General features: G+C 35.4%; 1 protein-coding gene across 1 annotated transcript in view; it reads right to left on the bottom strand.

Moving 5' to 3' along the window:
- The window catches only part of LOC145662108 (farnesoate epoxidase-like), a 114,189-nt gene that overhangs the window by 69,417 nt on the left and 25,609 nt on the right, over positions 1–19,163 (bottom strand). Inside the window, exon 3 of the mRNA XM_081727441.1 lies at positions 10,323–10,461. Within this exon, the coding sequence (XP_081583567.1) occupies positions 10,323–10,461 (139 nt within the window). The remainder of the gene's footprint in view (positions 1–10,322; positions 10,462–19,163) is intronic.

The raw sequence follows: 19,163 nt of genomic DNA, 5'->3' as shown, positions 1-19,163 counted from the left end.
TGATGAATTATGTTTACTAGGAACAAAACGTTCCACTTGTGTTTAAGCTAAGATGAATGATGAATTGTGTTTACTAGGAACGAAACCTTCCACTTGTGTTTAAGCTAAGATGAATGATGAATTGTGTTTACTAGGAACGAAACGTTCCACTTGTGCTTAAGCTAAGACGAATGATGAATTGTGTTTACTAGGAACGAAACGTTCCACTTTGTTTATTTAATGAAACCGATAATTTAAGAAATGATCATAAAAACTTCTTTAATAAAATGAATATTCCAGATAACATTCCACGAGAGAATCTAATTGCATTAATTGAGGATACTATATTAACACTCCAAAACTTACTAGCGTAAAATAAGAGGAAATTTAAGAGATTAAACTGTATCTATGTTATTCTTATTGCATTTTCGGAACTACTTTCTGCTTCTACAGGATTTATAAATATATTTATTCCTGTAACAGTCTATTCGATTATTACAACAGCATTTGCATCTGCTTAGGCCGTTATCACTGGTTTATCAACACGATTTAATATAGCTTCAAAGAAAGAGTATTATAAAAATATGGTTACTCAAATTGCTATGTTTAAGGATGAGCTTAATGTTATTAAAGTAATGAATGGAGAATTAACAGACGAACATATAAAAGACTTTGTTGATAGAATTAACTATATATATAACGAGACAAGATCACTACAAAAATGATCAAATTTTTACACGTTTTATACAATAAACGAGAAATGGCCTCACAATTAAACAAGAAAAACAATATTAACATTTTGAAGCTTGTTCAATTGCAAGATCTGGAAGGAGGAAAATCATACAAAATAACCTCATTGAAATTGATACAAACAAAATACACTGGGGAAAGGGTATTAGTACATCTAAATGAGAAATACAAAACCTTATTACCACAGAGATATAACGAAGATAGTGATCAAGTTTTAAAAGAGATGAAAACTAAGAAACTGTTTATGAGATATGATGGAATGAAGGATCTTTCTAATGGTTACAAAATACATCAATTGTTCTTTAAAAATGAGTCTAAGAAATAACAAAAATGATTTAAAAATTTTTTCTAAAGTTAAAAATGGAGTGGTTAGTATGGATCCCCAAAAGAAGTTTATACTTACTAATAATTTCAACGTAATTGTGAAAAATGTGCAAATCAAAGTCCAAGTAGTTTACTGGGCAGAGTTTAAGAAATCATTGTTTCCCATAGAGAACGAGGTTAACAGAAGATTCCATTATCAGTATCCAAACTTGTAATTTTAAATATGTTCTAAGTGTAAAAGTGTTTTTATGGTTTCAAGACTAAAAAAACTGAGATCTTTAGACATACACAGCGCTATGTTTTTCGATTTTTAAAGTTATATACGTAAATAAGAGATTCATTTAAGTTTTGTAATAGTATCCTTACAGTTATACTACCCACGAGGCATTCAGAAAATAGCGGATTTATTTCTCTATTGATTGACGTTTGAATTTTGAAAATCGGTTAATAAACTACGGAGATATAACGATTTTTGAAACAGCACCCCTTCAATACGCCACTGATGGCAGGGTTGGTTATCGTGTTCAAAAAATTATCATGTTTACCTTATTTGGTGGTAATTCATTGGTAATAGTTTCTAAGCTTAATTCGTAATTTTAACAATTCTGGAAAAACATGTTATAGTTTCTAACCCTGTTTTTAGAATTTTGTCTCACAACTTAGGATTAAATTCTAATATTCTGGTATCACTGAGTGCTGATGGGAATGAAAGAGAGAAAGAGACCCAAGAGATATTTCGTCACGGATTTCAATGACGTCATGTATTACGTTGTCTCGTCCATGGAGACTACGTCACCGATACAGCGCCCTCTCACTGCTGCTAGCTAGAAGTTCTGTTAAAGGAAGAGAGAAAGAGACCCAAGAGATATTTCGTCACGGATTCAATGACGTCATGTATTACGTTGTCTCGTCCATGGAGACTACGTCACCGATACAGCGCTCTCTCACTGCTGCTAGCTAGAAGTTCTGTTAAAGGAAGAGGCTAATATATATATAAGTATGTTGGCGTGAGGAGAAGGAAAAAGAAACTGGATTGTTAATCACGCTTCAAAAAAGAAAGAAAGAGAATGATCATAAATCTCATGTACATGTATGTTATTGCTTTTATCAACTGAATGCATGTAAGTGCGTGTGTGCAATGAGAGCTAGAGTGTATATACATATGTACCTGTAACAGCTGTATGCAATATACTAAACTTTAAGCTTTTATAATTTAGTTATTTCTGAAGCGATTTGCACCAAACTAAATCTATTTTTTCAATCAAAGACAGCAATATAAGTTATCAGCTTTAGATGTAAGTTTTTATGAATTTAAATGTCATAAAAGCCAAATCAATCTCACTTTAACATTGTGCTATCCTTCTGTGTTAAATAATATTTGTCAAAAGTACTGGTAGGGGGAATGTATACCTAAACTAACACCTGGAGGGAAAACGATTGTCAAAAAGTATGCGTAAACTAGATTTTTTAAAAAGATTTGGACTAATTCATTGGTTAGGGGTGCGCTAGAACCGGAATATACTCCACTACTCACTGCCGGCCGGGGTTTCGTCGAGTCGAAAGAGATATCTCGCGCCGGAATGTTGATGTTACCACCGAATCGCAGCAAGGACTTCGTTTTGGTCCGCGCTCCTTCGATTCGTCGCGGAGAAACGCGAAAGGACCAACACGAAGTATCGCCAGTCATGTGCATGAGGTGATTATTATATATTATTTTTTCCTGATGAATTGTTCCTAAAGTGAGCTCCGGGAGTCAAGAATAACCTCTGCCTCAACATTATGAAGTGAAAAATCTTGAGTCCGATAATTGTATGAATTTAGATGGCAATTGTCGTCGATCATTAGAAAGTGAGTATGGGAGAACTATGAAATAAAATAAATAAACACGCGTCATTTTGTTATAAAATTATATGGCAAACGCATTTTATCTTATCCCAAACGGTTATCGTTTCATATATAGGTTAGAAGAGCACTCTGATTCACCAAATTAAAAATATCTCAACGATTTATTATTTTACAAGCGACGTCTCCTTTATCGCCACAGTGGCAAAGTCAGAAGAAATCCAACCGAATAATCATAAGGTTGGTGGTTCGAGCCTCCTCCGGGGTACTTTTCTGGTAAATTTTTAATGTTTTTAGACTCACCTTAATGTAATCAAATCACACATATAGGCAATTTAACATATTTTGGGGGAGTAATTTTGTGGTTCATTGGCGTTTTGTCGCGTCAGAAGATGCTGTCTACAATGCAGTGAACAGAGAGGGTCGGTGGGTCAGAGTGCGTCATAGTGAGTGGTGGATCATGGTGAGTGGTGCGTCGCAGTGGCTCACGGTGGATGATCGGTCGCAGTGGGTCACATGCTGTTGACCCACGACACACTGACCCACGACTATTCTTTCTGCATAATACCTTACTATTTTATCGTGACTGAAATCAGAAAGGTTCAGCATTATTACACTGGAATCGTAAAAGTGTGTAATTAACTGAATTCACTATAGCTCCATGTTTCCTTCTCCCAGAACAATGAGGTCTTAAAGCAGTGGCTAAAGCGTTAGTTTCGTAATTTTGTGGACGCGAGTTTTAATCCGGGTGTGGCAATTTAGTAAATTTTTACAATCTACAAAACTGATACCTCTGATGTATAGTACACGAAAATTTTCAATTTTCCTGCCAAGGAGAAGGCAGATTTTGGTAAGTGAACTTCGGAGCCATTTTTGCGAGGTGGTAGTGCATATTTAAAGAGTTAATATTATAAACTGGGAGAGCTCAATAGGCAAAAATGACGGAGGAAAACCGTCTTAAAGTTTTCTCTCGCCGCATATATCTACGACGCGCAATCTTATCAAGTGACGGCGTGGCAGAGTAAAAAGAATCAGCGACTCCTCAAGTGCAAAGGGTCTCGGGTTTGATTCTCGTTCGAGTCAAACTTTTCTTGTTTCTTGCTTCAACCAATAAAGTAGGCATTTGTAACTGTAAGCAAAATATTAATTCACAATATGTTTATAATAAATAAAACAATACAAATTTTCAATCACGTGTAATTCTTTTGATGTTCCATGTTAACTAGGAACAAAATTTAATCTCTTCCGTAAATATTATTATTACTGCAGTCGTTGTGTAAAAAATGTTCTTTCTACATCTGTTGACTGTGATAATTACAAGGGGAATGAGGGGGGAATCTGCTTTGGTTAAAGCAACATCCAGTATTAGCAAAGGGGATTTCCACTCAACTCCTTTGTAAATCGCACACTGTCAACAGATGTAGACACAAAGCGTCAAGAACATTTATTACACATTCAATATGTTTATAATGAATAAAACAATACAAATTTTCAATCGCATGTAAATTCTTTTGATGTTCCATGTTAACTAGGAACCAAATTTAATCTCTTCCGTAAATATTATTATTACTGCAGTCGTTGTGTAAAAAATGTTCTTTCTACATCTGTGTCGACAATCGCACACTGTCAACAGATGTAGACACAAAGCGTCAAGAACATTTATTACACAACGACTGTAGTCAACGGCACCGATCATGAGGGGCCCGTCCACCCCAAGCTCATGTGAGCCCCATGTATTTTTAAGAATATGTATTTTCATTGTATTTTTTATTGTGAGACGTATTGTTGTAAGTATTTTTCATGAATAGGCAGACCCAAATTTACAGAGAAATCGGCGCCGTTGACTGTCGTAACCATAATACAACTCGTGATATCAGTATATTTACGGAATAGATTAAATTTTCTTGCTAGTTAACATGGAACATTGGAAGATGTTACAAAATGATTTTAAAGTTTCTATTGTTTTTTCATTATAAACATATGGTGGATTAATATTTTATTTAGAGTTACAAATGGTTACTTTATTAGTTGAAGCAAAAAACAAAACAAGGATTGACTCGAACGGGAATCAAACCCGGGACCCTTTGCATATGAGTTGCTCATTTTACTCACTCTGCCACGCCGTAACTTGACAAATTTGCGCGTCGAACAGCATATGTGCCGAGTAAAAGCTTTTGAAGACGGTTTTTCTCCCTTATTTTTGCCCATTGCGCTCTCCCAGTTTGTAATATTAACTCTTTAAATGTGTACTACCTCCTCGCGAAAAATGGACCCGAAGTTCACTTACCAAAGTTTGCTTTTTCCTTGTGAGTCTAAAAGTTGGGACAACTTCCTTTACAGATGAAACGCCAATAGCACTAAATTACGTCATCTGTATCAACCATCGTAACTGTCCGGCAAGTAAAGTGTTTGGAGAAGAATTGATGAACACATAAAGGTAAACAAGTCCTTACTGCTGTAGTATGGGCCAAAAATGAGTTCCAAGGAATTGTTCTAACTGTGCACAAATTGCTAATAGTGATCGAACTTACAATAGGATCGCTAGTCACAAGAATGATACTATTTAAGATGTCCCCTCTCCTTTCTACTTAGAAGAAGGGCGAAAAAAAGGCATTACTGTTATCAGCTAACAAATCTTTATATTCCACTCCTTGTCATAAAATGATAATTCTATCTGTAAATCCGTAAACGTAATATTATTGCGTTCATATGTAAACCTAAGAAACATCTGACATACTCTATATCTTTTCTGTTCCTATGAATACCTTCGACTATGATACTATTTCTTTCAATTGTGGTAATAATAATAATAATAATAATAATAATAATAATAATAATAATAATAATAATAATAATAATAATAATAAAGAATAACAATTACAATACCAATTACATAAACATTATCTTCCCATTCTGAAAAATTAATAATTACTACGATGGGATTTGAACCAAGTAGCTGGAATGAGAGTTTCCTGCTTTCACAATTTTTTTTTTTTTTTTTTCAAGAAATCGGCCCAACCGGAGTATTGTTCGCCACTGGCACCTCACGTGAAGAACACGAACACAGAAATACTAAGCACAATTAAAATTCCGACCTTGCTCTTCAGAGGAATTCGAACCCCTAGTGGATTGCGCCTCATGATCAGCAGTCTCATGACCATGTGGCCTCAATTTGCCACAAACTCCTCATATGAATATAAGAAAATAAATTACTAGTTATGGAACATCAACATAGAACTGTCTATTTCTACACGTGTTGATACAACTTTAAAAATGTGAAAATAATTTATGTCGTCGTTTCTTCTTTGGAAATTAGAAGTTATATTAAAGACGAAATGTAATGTAAGTCGGGACCATCCCTGCAACTGATGACCAGTGCCGTAACTTAGATTCTTTTCTGGAGGAACCTTTGGCGTGGAGACCCGAGTTCAATTCCCGGCGGGAGCTCATGTGCTTAGGATTCCACGTTAATCAGTAGGTCCACGTCTCATATAGCCTCGCTGCTAAACGGGACGTTAAACTCAAAATCAACTCAACTCTTTTCTGAGGGGGCATGCATTAATTAGCTTATTTGGGCCAATAGAAAAAGTTGATTTCTAATTATTGGTCCCCCTCTCTCCAACATTCTCTTAATCTTTATCGCCCACCGGAGTCTGTGGACCCTCCCGAACGGCAAGGTCTGCGGTTCCGTTAATTACTGCCTGGGTCCGTTCCATATATGGCAAAATTATTAAGAGGAGAATATTGATAAATCTCAAAGCCATACAAATAAATATTACTCAAATGGGTCCACGACTCATTTTTGTTCTATTTACCTTTTGTGTGCTGTTTTGTTTATGTAATGTAGCGACCCTATTTGATGCTTCATTTCTAATTTCATGTTCGTGTCGTATATGGAGTAAGAAAATTTTGTCTCAAAATGGGCTCCCTTGAACGTTGGGGAGCTTTTCTAGGGGACAGTTGCCCCCCACAAGTTACGTCTCTGCTGATGACGTAGGCTCAACTTGCAGAACATTTCGTGAAACTTTCTTCATTGAGCAACATGTATATAACTTGTTTTTGAGTTAAACAAGGAAATCTCGAGTAAGTCATTAAGACAGTCACACAAGTTGCTTATATTTTGTTATTTATATTTTTATTTATATTTTGTTTATATTTGTTTGTTTTTGTTATATTTGAGCATCTTGTTTATATTTCTCCATGAAACGATTTTAACTAGTTATTAGTTTCGGTAGAAGGTTAAGTGACGCGGTAGGTGAGTGGTTAGCACATTGAACTTCTGTTCGGTAGACCCGGGTTTGAATTCCGGCGAGGCTGAAACTTTTTCAAATGTTCCTGTTTCAATTTTAATTTCAATGCATACTCAGTGTGGTAAGCAAGATATTTTTCTCTTCCTTAAAAAAAATTGTTGGAATGAGGAGAATTGGGAAAGGTCTCTCAATGGAGGCAATCATTTACAAAGTTATTTCCAGAAGTTGATCTAGATTTGATATTTTCAGCTACTTTCAAGCATTTTCTGATTCATATGTGATCAGTGTTTTTATTTTTTTTTGAATATACAGTATACAATGAAAACATACATTACATACACAGCAATATTGAGATTAACATATGATGCTCATTGGACAACACGCTCTGAACCAGAGAGATTGATCTCAGAATTGGCTTAGAGCGCTTAGTGGGGGAATTACTTTTGTGGCTGGCTGTACAATTTAACACTCAATGTCTCGAGTATTGTAATAATAACGTAAGACCTTGAAAACACTCGTTATCAAGATGTGATTGCACAAATAATAGTTGCTCTGCTAATGACAAATAGATTCACTTTCCCATCGCTGTTACTGCCACTCCCTCTACAACTACTCTCACAATTCTATTTCAGCAATGTAGTACAGCGTTATCAAAGCATTCATATATTATATGTATGCTACTCTACCCAATGTTATGTTCGCTACTCATCATACCAATTTACAATAACAGGAATGTACGCTTCTGGTACACAAAATGAAATGGGGTTATTGAGCCTCCGTCAAATATACAGGGTGGCCCAAAAATAGTCATATACCCATGCATTGATCAAGTATTACAGTTATAGTTTTTTTATAGTTTTTTTTAGTTTCAGTATAGTTATAGTTTTTTATACTTTTATAGGCTTATAGTTTTTCTTTTTTTTTTTTTTGCTTCGGCTCTTCCGAGCTTAAGATATAAATAAAAACATATTAAGAACAAATAATAAAGAAACTAAGTCTTCCTGATTGATAGCAATAAGAAATAATATAAAATGCAATGAGGTGATCAGTATGGTACTGCATGCCTACTTTTGGGCCATCCTGTACATGACCTCAAGAGAGCAAATTGCAAGATTGATTTGTTTTTGTTTACAAGAAACGTTTCATGCATTTTCCTTTTCTCTTTTGCAATTACAGCAACTAGCAGAGGTGTCGCTCCTCACAAGGACACCCTCACTCTCATGCACAAGCTTAACCGTCCCCATCGTGAAGACTACTTGAAATTCATTTTCAGCCTCATAAAAACTGCTTGGCCCTTTCCCTCACTAAGATTACATGGCCCTTACTCACGCTCACCTTCAGGTAAACCATTTGACCCACACTCCCACTCACCTTCGTGACAACCACTTGGCCTCATCCTCTTACATCCTCACGCTCACGAAGACCGAAAGATTATATTCTCACTCACTGGTACGTAATTTATTTGACCATCACTCACCTTCACACTAATACGAGAGGGGCGAATGAGTTTCCGGAAAGCCCTCATGAGTAGGTATGGTGTCGAGACGAGCCTGGGCTCCGTCTCAGTCTCAGTCTCGTCTCAATTTGGAACAGCACATCTCGGTCTCGGTCTCGAAGTCGAGGCGAGATCAAGACTAGTCTCGGTGTCGGCGCCGTCCCTACTCACGACAGTGGATACTTGTCATACATATGGCTCACAAGTATACACGGCATAATGTGATGCCGGAAAGACAGTTATGAAAGCATAACGATGTTCTACACTCCAACGCGCACTTTTCAGTGTCGTTGTTCGGATCTTCAGATGGTATCTTCAAATAATCGCAACGTATCGTACAGGTGTCATTCAAGCGAGATGTCACAGATGTAAAGTGCACTTGGTGCGAGCTTTCCAGCGATATATAGCATATTCCGATCCCTGCGTATCTCTGTAGGGTTGGGGACGGAGTTGATAGTAAAATAATTATTGCAATCTGTTAGTATCACAAAACTTTCATGTGCGCTAAAAACACTCCTCTGTATTCCGTGCACCAATGTTGGCACGAATGTATAGGAAAACACACTTCCTGTTTGTTGTAAAATATCACCTGCCCATACTTGCCCAGTTATATACTATACGTAGTTTGCTACTACATATGCAATAATCTCTTCTGGAGGAGATACTTAGGAGAGAGCACATACTTAAATAAATACGATCCTGAAATTAAATGATCTGCCCTTGTTCAAGAATATTTACTGTACCCAGTGTTCAAATGTTGTTCTGTTTCCAGTTAATTTGGAAAGTGAGTTAATTCGATCTTTAAATAAAGACATAGAACGAATAAAGCCGAATTTAAACAAGCAGACTTATCTTATATATAAAAGAGAACGCACAAATCCTTTGTTCCCTCATCACGCTAATACGGCTGAACCAATTTCTTTCATTTTTGGGGGGTTATTAGGATTTGGACCCTAGATGGTTTTTATCATATCACTTTAATTTTCAATTACCAGTGTCTTGAGATAATTGACCATTCAAGTGTCCATAACGTACAAATCCTTTGTTAGTTCATCATAGGTAAAAATAAACGTATTTATATGCAACCCGCATGACCGTGTCACTCGGCGGGTTAACATAAATGACAGGCGATATAATGTTAACATTTACTGCAATCTACTATGGTTTTTATCATATCACTTGAAAGCGAAAAAGTAAAAATTATCTAATTAACAAGGTTTATTGCGTTCCGGGGTGACCCCAGCGAAGCGGGGTGAACGCTGCTAGTTTCCTATATAATACGCACCCCCAGAATAACACTGTTGTAATTGGAAATACGTTTTAAATTGATACTACTTTTCAATGTCTAATAATGGTAATTTCTATGCATTTAGGATAATTATAATTACTCTACAACAATTAGTACTTCTGAAAGCCAACACAACACCGTAATTAACATAACAGAAAACATGACAACTTTCTTTAGATACGAAGATTTGAATTACCTTACATGAAAAATTGTCATTTTATAGTTACCACAGTCTTATACTGGGAGGGTAAATAATACTAAACTGCTGAAAACACGTTTAGTTCAAATTTATCAATTAATTTACCTAACTTTTATTTTGGTTTGAAATTCTAATGATTGTTATTTTATTCTAATTTATTTTATTTTCATGTAAAGCATACTAAACTTAACAAACCTCCACCATAGAAAGTTATCCATTCTTGGTGAACTGACTCTCCACCATTGAGGAATCTTTCTGGTCTAAAGTTTTCAGGATCTTTCCAATGCTCTTTGTCCATGGAGACTGAATACAGGCTGAGCCAGAGAATCGTATCCTGCATATAAAGATCAATTATTCAATCTTGATTATTGTTTCCCCTCCCCTAACATTTTCCTTATGAATATCTATAAAGAAAATTACTACATACCAAATTGAGTCAAACATGAGACTTTCAAATTCTTTTCCAAAATCGAAACCATCTTTGTGCTGTAAAGTTTTGTACTGAAACATGAAGTAAATATGTGCAAAATTTGCTTCGGTTGGGAGTACATCTTAAAATGAAACTGGCACCACTTTTCAGCACTAAAGCAAAACTTTTTTTTTTAACGTTATTGTTATATTTTTGTTGATGGAAGAGTTGTACCCATAAGAAATAAACTAAAGTTTTCGTTTTGTGGATCAACACATTTGATCAACTGACGTTTTCAAAAACTTGACACTACAACCTTCGATTCTAGTCAAATCTATTTATATAAATAGAAATAATCCAGAAGTTACCATGAGCAGCTGGCTGTTTGCCAAGTGCCATCCGCGCTAAGTCCAACCATTGGGCATATCTTTAATGTTAGCAGTTCGATTTAGCAAGGAAATTCTTCTTTGATAGAAACTTTTTCAATTTCTTCAGTTCATCAATTCCAGCCCGGAAGATACTACACCAATTTGCTGATCCCCAACTTTTTCTGATATTCTGTCCCTAGTTTAGTATACCTTTCAATATTTGTGTCTGATCGAGCAATTTCAGAATCTTCACACTCCTCGGTAACTTCTTCTGAATATGAGCTTTAACTCCTTACTAGTGACATCCCTTAACAGGGGAGGGACTGCCAAATTGTATGACTGCCAACCTACTAGATATGTGTAGTTTATTTAATCGAAATTTCCAGCACTCAGGAATCTTCTACAAGTAATTCTTAAGTCTCTAATATATGGTTGAACGTCAGTCACTATCGCGAGGATGGACGGAGTAGGAGCTATTCTGAATGAGTGGATCAACTACAGCTTCAAATCATGTCTTAGATATCTTCATTTTTGTATGGTTTGCTGCACATACAAAGCACCGTTTCAAAGCAGTTATATTTTACGTCTTTCTTGAGTTTCTCATGGTTTATTGTTCATACAAAGCACCGTTTTCAAATTAAAATTACATTTGAAGCCCACAGGGGAAAGAGGAAGTAAGCCAAGGAATGGTCGGTCGTAAGTTAACAGGAGAATTATGTAGCCTGAAAGGTGTTGTTTGCTTAAACTAAATCCCACAGTAGAAAGAAAGCGAAAAGAAGGTTAGTCAGTAAGAAATTTAATGCTGAAGATTTCGCCCACAGCGGAAGAAGTAGGTAAGTCAATGGAAAACAGGACAATTGTGTAAAGTTATATATATAAAAAAAAAACTTACTTGTCTCCTTTCCTCCCTGTAGTCTTCATTTTATTTCTTATCTGATTGGAATTCACACTTACATAAAGAAGTGTACAAGATTAATACCGGCAGGTTCTCAGTAGATTCTGGTAAGCTGATATATAGTCATAAGATCATACAGCCCACCACGGGCGTTCTTGGCGAGGGGACGAGAAGGACGGGTCCCTCCAATATTTTATTCTAATTTAATTTATTTACTAACGACAGAATATCATATGAATAATAATAATTACATTTGGAGTATGTTTAGCAGAACGGGTCCAGATGCACGTAAAAAACACAAAATTTACAGAAGAAATGGATGATGCAATTACCTAGACTTAACATAACGTAACCAAATCTAATCTAACCTACCCTAAACTAACCTGAGCTAACCGGAACTAACCTAAACTAACCTATTATTAGTAGAAATAAGTGAAATCCTATCATTTTTGGAGAATTATGCTGGACCCCTACAGTAACATAACATAAACTAACCCAACCTAACCTAAACTTACCTAACCTAACCTAAACTAACCTAATGTGAACAGAAATTAACAAAATTGTAATTTAAAAAAAAGAGCTGGATCCATTCTACTATTCTAAACATAGGCCTTATATTTATTTGGGATATAATATTCAGGCCGTGAAATTATTGTAATCGAATTCTTGATATACCTTAGGGAGTCCGTGAAGGTAAGCAGAAAGGTAACAAATGAAATCGAAGTTAATAAACAGGTTGGCTAGGTAGTACCATTTAAATCACTTTCTTTGATGTTCCCCCCAAATTTTACATACCAGAGACGCCAATGCTGCCCACCATTAACCAGTTTGAGTAGATAGCTTTCCATGGTCCTTATTCGACAGGGCTGACCCAGTATCTCCACTTTCAACAGCTCGATATATCTCCAACAAATATTGTTGATCTCTACTGATGTCTAGTTTGTCTGTAATCGGCATTTTGTAATGAGAGTCAATTCCTTTGAATTCGACTATCGGCAACTTCTCAAATGAATTAACCTGAATATCGATATTACCTGAAAAATATTAAGCCCTGATGTCTGCCCATCTAAATATTGCTCAGGTAACGGAGAGGAAGCTCGTTGGCATGCAACTCCACTTGTTTCTCAATCTCTTGTCCTATTAAACGAATAGCACCTTTTTCGTTCACGTTTCACCATAGTCTCAAAATAGCTACCAGCAGTATATTCTTTGGTTTTAAATTTGATTTCAATATTTTTAAATAGTCAATAGTACTTGATTCGATATCGATGGATGTGTCTAAAGGTGATGTAAATAACGAATGCATTTCTAATGTGGTTCTGCAAGAAGAATTACATTTTGCCTAATTGTGACTTGTCTGTGAAAGTTTCTACTAAACTTTATTTGTTTAATGCCTCTACTTCTATACTTTCTTCAATCACAATAGAGAATTTTTATGCTATCAATTTTACCAAATTCTTAAATACGAAGTTCACATTGTATCTTTCTCACCCTTTCCATTCTTCTTCTTAATCACTTTCCTCATATGTTCTTTAGTAATAAGCCATACCCATGTCTTACAATTTAGAATTTGCAATTTCAGCTGCATCCGTAGAAGGCATTCTTGTTGAGAAGTATGAATTTACAAATGCAGGCAACCTAACCCGCATTTGAGATAGCCATTTGATCTTGCTTCTTTACATGTTTCGCTCTGGGTCGCTGGCGATGACTGTTCTGTAAATTTAGGTGCGAAGGCAGGAACTTCCAATTTTATTTCAGATTGACAAGATAGAAACATATTAGGTGAACATACGCCTGGCCAAGTTACAGGGTTGAATGACAATATTACTGTCACTTTTCTTTCTTCTAGAATCTTCTTAAAATTTTCTTTTTCTATCTTTTTGTAGTACACTATCTACGCCTATTATAATCATATCTACGTTTGCCTTTAGTCAATAAGAAAATCGCACTCATTTGTCGAGAACTTCCTACTAATTTCATAAGTGCACTCCATCAAATCGTAAATACGAATATCAAAGACGATCTCCCACTTTATTTTTGAAGACACTAACAGAATTTTCAAAATTCTTGTCTTCTTGTTTATAACGTTTTTCTTTTTATGTTTCTGTACTTCACCTGGATGTACGATTTATTTACATGTATTTTTGATTAGATATTACTCTAACGAAGATCTTTTCCAATTTCTTTAATTTGGGTTGCTTTTATATTAGTAATATCCTAAACACTTTCCTCTTACTGAAACACTACACTTGAGAGACTGAAAGTAACATATGCCTTCACATGTCGGTGAAGTTACTCGACTCAAGTTTCTTCGTGTTCCCAAATTAGGATTGCTGCTTTCATTCTTTCCACTGTATCTTCTTTTTGAGCAGAAGTTATCATTCTGAAGTAAATTATTTGATTCCAGGAAAGAATTCTAAGTCTACAGACAAAATATGTATAAATACTACGTACACAGTGAAAATTTGTTGCACGTTCCACTAAAAGCGAAGTGTGTTACTATTCCGTAAAAATTGGAGTGTTCGTGTTTGAGAACTAATATTTTTATTTTATGTATTTTTTTGAGAATTGCATTGTGGTGAAACATACATATGAACGCGGAAAAAATAAGTTTTTCATAAGGTACTATTTGTAAAGGAAACAACAGTTTAAAAGCACTTCCTTCAAGAAACCACTTGGAAGAAATAGGATTAAGATTATAACAATTTTGTAATTATTATTTGGTCAAATGTTTTGTGCCAGAAAAAATCTTGATTTCATTGCTTATGGTTATGACTCCTTTTCCCTTCAGCACTCGCGCACAGACCTTCACGCGAGAACTCGCTGTAAAATTTGACGTTAAGGAATGAATTACATAATTTTAAATGAATTGTATACTTGCCAAAAGCGGTGGTGTGTTGCAACAATACAGTCTGGGGAAGGATTAGAGGGGGGTGAGGGGAAGTTTGCTCAAAGTCACTAAACAAAATCAAAGAATATTTATAGGTGCGGTCGAAAAGACCGCGCTGCGAGTTCTCGAGTGTGGGTCCATTTACTTGTAGTGCGACATCTTCAAATACGAATTTTAACTAGCTCAGAATTTTGTCCAATTTTTGTCCATTTTTGTCCACCCAAGAAAAAATTTTGTACCATTAAAATAAACGAGGGAGAGCCATTTCAAAATTTGGGGCACTTCGATCACCTGTAGTGCGACATCTGCAAATTCGAATTTTAAGTAGCTCAGAATTTTGTCCAAATTTTGTCCATTTTTGTCCACCCAAGAAAAAATTTTGTACCATTAAAATAAACAAGGGAGGGCCATTTCAAAATTTGGCCGAACCATTTAGCTGTAGTGCGACATCTCCAATTTCGAATTTTAAGTAGCTCAGAATTTTGTCCAATTTTTGTCCATTTTTGTCCACCCAAGAAAAAATTTTGTACCATTAAAATAAACGAGGGAGGGCCATTTCAAAATTTGGCCGAACCATTTAGCTGTAGTGCGACATCTTCAATTTCAAATTTTAAGTGGCTCAGAATTTTGTCCAAATTTTGTCCACTTTTGTCCACCCAAGAAAAAATTTTGTACCATTAAAATAAACGAGGGAGGGCCATTTCAAAATTTGGCCGAACCATTTAGCTGTAGTGCGACATCTCCAATTTCAAATTTTAAGTAGCTCAGAATTTTGTCCAAATTTTGTCCATTTTTGTCCACCCAAGAAAAAATTTTGTACCATTAAAATAAACGAGGGAGGGCCATTTCAAAATTTGGCCGAACCATTTAGCTGTAGTGCGACATCTTCAATTTCGAATTTTAAGTAGCTCAGAATTTTGTCCAAATTTTGTCCATTTTTGTCCACCCAAGAAAAAATTTTTTACCATTAAAACAAACGAGGGAGGGCCATTTCAAAATTTGGCCGAACCATTTAGCTGTAGTGCGACAACTCCAATTTCGAATTTTAAGTAGCTCAGAATTTTGTCCAATTTTTGTCCATTTTTGTCCACCCAAGAAAAAATTTTCTACCATTAAAATAAACGAGGGAGGGCCATTTCAAAATTTGGCCGAACCATTTAGCTGTAGTGCGATATCTTCAATTTCGAATTTTAACTAGCTCAGAATTTTGTCCAAATTTTGTCCATTTTTGTCCACCCAAGAAAAAATTTTGTACCATTAAAATAAACGAGGAGGGCCATTTCAAAATTTGGCCGAACCATTTAGCTGTAGTGCGACATCTTCAATTTCGAATTTTAAGTAGCTCAGAATTTTGTCCAATTTTTGTCCATTTTTGTCCACCCAAGAAAAAAATTTGTACCATCAAAATAAACGAGGGAGGGCCATTTCAAAATTTGGCCGAACCATTTAGCTGTAGTGCGACATCTTCAATTTCGAATTTTAAGTAGCTCAGAATTTTGTCCAAATTTTGTCCATTTTTGTCCACCCAAGAAAAAATTTTGTACCATTAAAATAAACGAGAGAGGGCCATTTCAAAATTTGGGGCACTTCGATCACCTGTAGTGCGACATCTTCAATTTCGAATTTTAAGTAGCTCAGAATTTTGTCCAATTTTTGTCCATTTTTGTCCACCCAAGAAAAAATTTTGTACCATCAAAATAAACGAGGGAGGGCCATTTCAAAATTTGGCCGAACCATTTAGCTGTAGTGCAACATCTTCAATTTCGAATTTAGTTTATCAACCTCAGTGATAAACTAAACCAAGTCATAATTTCCTAATTTTACAGGAGAAGCGAAAAACCGGTTCCTTTAGTAAGACCTAAAGTACTGTTTTTCAAACTATACTAAGTAGTTACAAAGTAATAGGATGCTTTTAGACAACATTATTACACCACTAGAAAGAACATAGTATATTAAAAAAGTATTGTTAACTCAATTTCGACAAAATGTGACTTAGCATAGTCTATCTCTAAAGTTCATACATACACACACACACACACTTATATATATATATATACACACTTAAAGTACTTAAAGTGAGAGGCGAACTATACGAAACATCGGACTTTGAATCTAACTTCTTTGGTGATCCAACTCGAGACCACAGATAGCAAAGATGATTGCCGTAGCTCCCACCACAAAGTTAAAGAAGTTCCTGTTTTAAAGTGTCAATTAAACACTGATATGTGAAACGGTAATAAAGCATTTGGACAATTTGAAACAAAATATAATGTAGTATTTATTTACTCTATTTGCTAAGATAATGAACGTTATATTCTGTTTTTAAAATGACCGTCAAAGCAGAATGTATTGGATAATAAATGAGAAATTGTAAATTTCAATTTCGGCGCGATTAAATACATTCGTACTCCTATGTGTTGCGTTATAAGTTAGGAGGTATTGAACAATTTTGATTCAAAAGAAGGAAATAAACTACTGTATAGTATTGGAGTTAATTTAATAGAGTTTAATTGTATAGGCAGCACTGACGCTATTTGACACAAAGTCTATTGCTGAAAGTGAAATATGGGTTACTATTATTGCTTTATCCCAGGTATGTTAGTTATACTGACTGATGATAGAAGCTGGAACACACACATGGAAATCATTAGCGCTAGCAAATTAGCTACGAAGAGGCACGTCACACCATAATTCTAAGTGAAGAATGAAGGCAAAAAATAAGAAGCGGAAACGACAGACTGTACGATAATAATACTTTCACAATTTTAATTTCACACTATTTATATCGAGACTTTCGAGACGAGACCGAGACCGAGATCGAGACAAGCATCTGTTGACCGAGACGAGACCGAGACCGAGACGGCGATTTTTGACTGGCGACGAGATCGAGACCGAGACGCTACTTATCAACCGAGACAAGACCGAGACTGTATAAAGTCTCGTCTCGTCTCGTCTCGATACCATCCGTAATTTTAACTGTCCGTGGTTTAATTGAAAGGTATAAAATTTTTACTACGTGATATAAAAATGTACAAAACCGGAAAAATTAAGTTGTACTACAGGTGTCGCACTATAGGTGCTCGAAGCTGTCAAATTTTGAAATAACTCCACGTTGTTTATTTGAATGCTATAAAATGTTTTGCTGGTGATACAGGAATGTACAAAAATTTATAGAATTCTAAGCTTGTTAGAATTCGATTTTGAAGACGTCGCACTACAGATGATCGATGTGGCTAAGAATTAAGATAGCCTACCTTCGCTTATTTAAATGGTACAAAAAACGTACAAAATTCGGAAAAAATATTAGTTACTGAAATTACGAATTTGAATATTGTTGCACTATAGGTAATCGAATTGGGAAAATTTTCAAGTGACGCTCTCTTGCTTACTTGAATGGTACATTTTTTCTTGATGGTAAAATTTTTTTACGAAATTCTGAGCTAGTTCGAATTGGAATATGAAGATGTCACTCAACAGCTGTTGGAAGTGAACAAATTTTAAATACTTCCTTCTTTATTTCATTGGATTTCTTTTGTTGTTGCTGGTACAAAAATGTACAAAAGCTAGAAAAATTGTGAATAATTAATATTCGAAATTGACGATTGGCAGGTGAGTGATGTGGCCGAATTTTGAGATTACCCTCCCTCGTTTATCTCAATGGTACAAAATATTTTCTTGGGTGGAAAAATGGGGAAAAAATTCTGCCCTACTTAAATTCAAATTTGAAGATGTGGCACTACAGGTGATCGAAGTGTCCCAAGTTTCAAAATAATCCTCCTCGTTTATTTGAATGGTACAAAATATTTTCTTTGGTGAACAAAAATTGGACAAAATTTTGAGCTAGTTAAAATTCGAATTTGAAGATGAGGAGCTATAGGTGAACGAAGTGCCCAAATTTTGAAATGCCCCCTCGCTTATTTGCATGATACTAAATATTCTCTTCGGTGGTAAAAAGGAAAAAATAGGACAAAATTCTGGAAAAGTTAAAATTCGAATTTGAGGATGTTGCACTAAAACTAAATGGTTTTGCCAAATTTTGAAAGAGTCCTCTTTTGTTTACTTGAATAGTACAAAATTTATTCTTGGGTGGAAAGAAATGAAGAAAAATTGGAAAAAATTCTTAGGTAGTTTTAATTCTAATTTGAAGATGTCGCACCACAGCTAAATGGTTCGGCCAAATTTTGAAATGGCCCTCCCTCGTTTATTTGAACGATAGAAAATTTTTATCGTAAGGTGGACAGAAATTGAACAAAATTCTAAGCTAGTAAAAATTCGAATTTCGAGATGTCTTACTACAGGTGAGAGAAGTGCCCCAAATTTTGAAATGTCCCTCCCTCGTTTATGTGAAAGGTACCAAAAATTTTCTTGGGTGCTTAAAAATGGACAAAAATTTGACGAAATTCTGAGGTAGTTGAAGTTCGATTTTGAAGATGCACTACAGGTGATCGAAGTGCCCCAAATTTTGAAATGGTCC

This window comes from Thermobia domestica, chromosome 10 (genome assembly GCF_964235325.1).
Source record: "Thermobia domestica chromosome 10, izTheDome1.hap1.1, whole genome shotgun sequence".
In the NCBI taxonomy this organism is placed as follows: domain Eukaryota; kingdom Metazoa; phylum Arthropoda; class Insecta; order Zygentoma; family Lepismatidae; genus Thermobia; species Thermobia domestica.
The sequence above is the reverse complement of the archived record's forward strand: the minus strand, read 5'-3'. Positions and strand labels throughout refer to the sequence as shown.